This window comes from Triticum dicoccoides, chromosome 7A, assembly GCF_002162155.2.
Source record: "Triticum dicoccoides isolate Atlit2015 ecotype Zavitan chromosome 7A, WEW_v2.0, whole genome shotgun sequence".
Lineage (NCBI taxonomy): Eukaryota > Viridiplantae > Streptophyta > Magnoliopsida > Poales > Poaceae > Triticum > Triticum dicoccoides.
Window position 1 is genome coordinate 635,563,430 of NC_041392.1, and position 6,083 is coordinate 635,569,512.

At 43.4% G+C, this 6,083-nt stretch overlaps 1 protein-coding gene and 1 pseudogene across 1 annotated transcript in view; one reads left to right on the forward strand and one right to left on the reverse strand.

The window, feature by feature from the left end:
• The first annotated feature begins 6 nt into the window (after positions 1–6).
• On the forward strand, positions 7–4,816 carry LOC119329815 (annotated as a pseudogene).
• A 453-nt stretch (positions 4,817–5,269) lies between these two features.
• The window catches only part of LOC119333750 (putative G-type lectin S-receptor-like serine/threonine-protein kinase At1g61610), a 4,950-nt gene continuing 4,136 nt past the window's right edge, over positions 5,270–6,083 (reverse strand). Inside the window, exons 7-8 of the mRNA XM_037606538.1 lie at positions 5,925–6,078; positions 5,270–5,783 (exon numbers count right to left, since the gene is read on the reverse strand). Coding sequence (XP_037462435.1) covers positions 5,445–5,783; positions 5,925–6,078 — 493 coding nt within the window. The 3' untranslated portion in view covers positions 5,270–5,444. The remainder of the gene's footprint in view (positions 5,784–5,924; positions 6,079–6,083) is intronic.

Here is a 6,083-nt window from a genome sequence, read left to right on the forward strand (position 1 = left end):
TTGCTACCCTCCACCCTCCCCTTCCCTCGCCGCCGGCGTCGTCGGAGCGGCTCCTCCCGTCTGATTCGGATCTGGCGGATGGAGGACCTCCCGAACACCGAACCTGTCCGGCGGGCGGAGACTCGGCTCTGCGCGTGCTGCGGCCGATGGGTGGAGCCGTGGAGGCCTGGTGGGGGCACTCAGCCGGATGCGGTGCCGGCTCCTGCGGCATAGCTAGCCGGCCGGCGGTGGCCCTAACGGCATCTATACTTCCATGAACTTCCATCCATGGCGTGACATTGGCGCGTAGGAGTCGCCGCGTCCGAGGCATCGCCGGTGGTCGACCAAACGGGTTTGACAACTAGTAAGTATAACTCTCCACTTTCAGGAGGGCGATTCTTAGTTTGCCAAATGTAGGTAACTAGGTAGAAATGAAATAAATATTCATCGGGACAAACTTCTTTGGCAAAAAGATCAAAGACCATTGGAAATTACTCCCTCCGTCCCATACATTATGAGACGGGGTAGTAACTTATTAGTCGTTTGGTATGCAGACATAATGATGTGGATGATTTTTTTTTTTGAAACTATGATGTGGATGAATTGGGAGTGCTTATCTTCTGACTGATGACTGAGGCAAGTTGGTTTGAAAAGTGGGTTGTAGATCTTTATATGCTAAAAGTTTTCTGCACCTATCTTCATTTCTTCAGACAACCAGAGTTTCAGTTACTTTTGCATTTAGGTCTCTGTATGGCTTTCTCTACACATAAGGCTGGTCACAATGGGGAGGAACTTAGGAGTAACATCACACACTCCAATACAACTTTGCTTATGTGGCACATATTTAATAAAGAGAGAGGTGCTTGTGGTAACTAGCTAAGTTACCGGAACATCACACACTCCAAGAAACAATGAGTCTATAACCTAATAAATACATCGTTGCATGACACTACATAGATGTTCCTACCCACTATGGAGGTAGTAACATAGTCTAGGGAAGTGTGTAAGTTACTAGCTTATGTTCTTGCCCATTGTGACCAGCCTAAGTATTACAAGTTCAGCCAAGGGTAACCTACTCTTTATTTAAAAAGGGTAACGTACTATATTGGGTTAGAAACCAGGAGAGAGACATCAAGTGTTGCTTTTGTCCAAGCAACGAATTATCTGATCAACTCCTTTGTCGATGCCTATTAGCATGATATAAATGGTGATGGCGTGCTTCTTGGTGCGCCTTTTGGCTTTGCTTTAACTCCTACATATCCTGATCATCCTAGCGAAGGCTGGAAATGTCATTCTCCACCCTCAAAACAATTTTTTGAGCTATTTGGGAGGTGCAGGTCTGCAGCAACTCTCTTGGGCTGTGAAAGACAAAGATACTATTCGTATGTCAACACAAACCATACCTGATGATCCTACTAGTGTCTTTTAGGCCATTACAGAAACCAGTGGCTTAGGAGGTGTCCTACAGGGATACAGACAAGCGAGGGAACAGGACATATTTCCAAGGACGATGGTTTCCATGGTCGCCAGTGGTGGTTGATGTATGCTTGTGTTTGTGTGTAGTCCTGGCCTTCTAGTGTCGTTGTTTTATTCCAAGTCGTAGTGCTGTATGGAGGATGGTTATGTTCTTCAGTTCAGTTGCATTTTACCATCTTTTGTGGCCTGAAGCCCTGAACTATTGTCATGCTCAATGGTTTCTTTAGTGAAATCAGGGATGATGTCCTTTTTTATATATAAAAAAATGTGTTTCACCTCTGTCTGCATTTGCAAAAAAATTGTGCACTTTTTCCTTTTGTGGCACGTGCCTCCCAAAAGTGTGCAAGTATCATTTTGTTTTGCAGAGGCATCAAGGAGAGATATATGTTATGTTCTAGCTAACTATGTATGAAATGACAGTTTTTTTTACTGTGAATATTAAATGCAGTATACAGAGAAAAATAGTAAAGCAAATCTGATGATATTTTATGTGCAGCTCCTTTGTGCTTTATTGCCCAGATATCCAATATGGCAGAGGTGATTATATCAAGCCTTGCAATCTCAGTTCTCCGAAAGGCCACATCTTCTGGCAGTGAATGGGCCGTTAATGAGTTCAAGTCGTCCTGGAATATCAAGAAAGAGCTTGGAAAGTTGGAAAGGTCACTGAGTTCCATCTGTGGTGTTCTTGAAGATGCCGAGGGCAAACAGTCAACTTCTTATGCTCTTAAAGAGTGTTTAGACAATTTGAAGGATGCAGTCTACGACATAGATGATGTTCTGGATGGCGTGGCCACCCGAGCTCTAGAGCAAAAGGTTCATACAGGATTCTTCGCTCGAATGACCCACATGCTTGCTTTTCCATTCAAATTGAGCCACATGATAAGAGATGTCCGTGAAAGACTTGATGACATAGCATCCAACAGATCAAAATTTGGATTAACAGGCCATCTAATTGATAGCCATGTATCAAGGTGCAGTAACAGGGAAACACATTCCTTTATTAATGAAAAATATATTATTGGAAGAGATGACGCTAAAGACAATATTGTCAAAGTTATATTGACTGCTGCAAACTCAAATTCTTTGTCTGTGCTTCCTATAGTTGGTTTGGGAGGCATAGGAAAAACTGCATTGGCCAAGTTGGTATACAATGATGCACGGACTAGCAAGAAGTTTGAAAGGAAGTTATGGGCATGTGTCTCTGATGTATTTGATCTTCACAAGATCTTAGATGACATAATACAATCTGGTAGCGGTGAAAGCAACAAAGAACTAAACCTGGAAATGTTACATCGCAAGTTGCGTGGGATTTTACAGGAGAAGAGATTTTTCCTTGTACTTGATGACATGTGGAATGATAAAGTTTCTGACTGGGAAGAGTTGAGAAGCCTGCTTTCCAGTGGTGGTAGTGGAAGTGTGATTGTAGTCACTACGCGCAGTTCAAATGTTGCATCCCTGGTGAAGACCCTGGAACAATATGACGTTGCAAAATTACCACATGATGAGTGTATGGAAGTATTTGTTCAGTGCGCATTCAGAGATGGCAGTGAAAAAGACCCCGATTTGCTAAAACTAGGGAACTCCATTGTTAAAAAATGTTGTGGTGTTCCTTTGGCAGCAAAGACACTGGGTTCCCTGTTGTGTAATAGTCGAAATGTTGAAGAATGGCGGCGCATCAACGAAGACAAACTGTGGAACATTGAGGGAAGCATAAATGGTATTTTGACAGCATTAAAATTGAGTTATGATGCACTTCCACCTCATCTGCGAGCGTCTTTCTCTTGCCTATCAACTTTTCCGAAGGACTACCATATGTTTACAAATCACCTTGTTATGTTCTGGATGGCATTGGGGTTGTTGCACGGGGGCAGTGAAAGCCACGAGGCGTTAACTAATGGAGCAAAATACTTCCATGAACTTCTTGACAGATCCCTTTTACAAGACCAATATATTCTTTACGATGGCAGCATTCAGAAATGTAAAATGCATGATCTCATTCATGATCTAGCAATATCGGTGTCCAGAAATGAGTGTGCTATTGTTAGTTGTGAAAAGGTTGCAGTGTCTGAAACAGTTCGGCATCTAGTGTGGGACCGCAAGGACTTTTCAGGTGGATCTGAAATTTCCTAAGCAGCTGAAAAGGGCACGTAAGGTGAGAACTTGTGCAAGCAGATACAATTATGGCACCGTGAGCAAAGCCTTCCTCGAGGACCTATTCTCTACTTTCACACTCCTGCGTGTCTTGATTTTCTCTTATGTTGAATTTGAAGAGCTACCGAGTTCAGTTGCAAATTTGAGGCATCTGAGGTGCCTAGATCTACAATGGAACAAGAAAATCAGAATCCTACCGAATTCCTTATGCAGATTGGTGAATCTACAAACAGTTCATCTTGGCCGGCCGGTGCAGCCAATTTGAGGAGCTACCAGGACGTATGGATGAACTTGTCAACCTTACGTTCTTGGTCCTCACGTCAAAACAAAAGAATTTACTAAAAAGTGGGTTTTGTGGTTGGTCTTCCATGGCATTCCTATATCTGAGCGGCTGCACTGAGTTAATATCACTCACAGAAGGATTTGGTAGCCTCACTGCTCTCCGAGAGTTGCTCATCTTCAACTGCCCAAAGCTCGCTTCTCTCCCCTCTTCCATGAAGCAGCTCTGTGTGCTTGAGAAGTTGGTGATTAGTAACTGCCAAGAGCTTGATCTGATGGAACCAGTAGAAGCCTTGAGTGGGCTGGGAAGCCTACATGTGCTTACTCTCGTTGAGCTTCCAAAGCTCGTGGGCTTTCCAGAGAGCTTCAAATCTTGTGTGTCATCTCTTCAGCATGTCCTGATTCGCGATTGCAAAGGGGTTGAGAAGCTGCCGAGCTTCATTCGAGATTTCACTTGTCTTAAGAAAATTGTAATTCAGGACTGCCCTAAGTTGAGCAGGAGATGCACGGCTGAATCCGGGGAGGATTATCATCTCATCCGCGATATCCCTGTCATACACATCGATGGAGACACTTGCGAAGGGTAAGCTTATTAACTGCAGATTTGAGTTTCTCAGCTAGTTACTCTTCTGTTCCTTCGGGGAAAAAAATATTTGAGCATATCCATCATATCATATTCATATGCTTTACCTCACTATGCTTCACGCATGTACAGGAGACACGAGGCTCTAACAAGCACATATATCATAAATCCTGATGGAAGAAACGTGTGAAGAAGTTCATATTCGGAATGAGCTCTCAGCTGAGGCACACCCTGTCAGCGGATTCCTTACAGTGTCGATTAGGTTATTTCTTCGACATGTATTTGCAACATCTGTAACACTGCTATTTGTATTGACTAAGAATAAGCTGGACAAACGGTGTTTTTATTTGTTTTGTGGTCTATATGCTCTGTTCTGGTTTAGTTTGTACTTTGCGCCTTCTTTGACATTCTTCTTCTAATACACAACGACACCGCTTTAGATGTGTGGTTGAGAAAACGAATAGTCCAGACACCTGTGCTTGAAATATAAACACAATATGTTCTTGAGGGTGCGCTTCCATTTCCTTTCTATTATGCCTTGTGAAATATGGTTAGTAAGTTGCATGAGCTTTGGCACAAGTTTGATTCATTGGCGCAGTTACATTAATGATGATCATTCAGGATTAAAGTTAAGTCTGGACGAAGCTGTCTTTTGCTGTTACAACTATTTGGCATCACTACTCTAGTGAGGCGTCGGTTTGTTCAGAGTTCAGGCAGCTGACAGTAAGCGAGATGATCATCGATGGATTGTGCTGCTTGGTGTAACACAGTCGACCAGGAGCGATTGGACAAGATTTAGAGAAGTACATCAAATGATTTTAGAAGCCTTTGGTAAGGAAAAAAACATATTTACTTCTACTTACAGAACTGATATGGGTATCTGTTGTCTGTACACACTCTGAATTCTGGACGAGGAAAGCTCCATGATCCTTCGACATCTTCCAGCTATATATGGCATTGGACATTTTTCGTCACATCAAACCTCCGGGTCTACGATGATTCGAACTCTAGTCAGCACTGTGGCTGAACTCGTTATGGTTATGTCTATTGTCCGGCTTGATTGGTTTATGTATGTATCTTCACCAGCACCCCCTTCACTCAGCACGTAAGGCCGCTTAGGCTCCACTGGTAGCCTCATGCTTTCAGAGCTCAGCATTGCAGCTATGTCAGTCATGGTGGGCCGATCTGCTGGATCTTCCTGAGAACAGAGCAGTGCCACCTGAGCACATCGCGTTATCTCGGCGATGTCGTATCCGTTCCCTAGAGACGGATCCACAAGCTCACGCAACCTTTGGTCCTTCCACATATGCCAGGCCTGAAATGTTTTCCGGTAGATTAATTCGATGTTTACAGAATTGCAATGTGAATCCATACTCATAGATTAAGTATTAGCACAAACAATCATGCACATAGAATTGTGAGAGATGCTGCTTGAAATCCATTTATCTTCACTTACATCTCGTACAAGATCGCCAACAGTATCCCCTCGCTTGTCGAGTACAGTGTTCTTTCGTCCGCTAATGGTCTCCAGAACCAAGATGCCAAAGCTGAAGACATCTGTCTTCAGTGAGTAAACTCCTCGAGATGCATACTCTGGAGCAATGTAACCACTGAA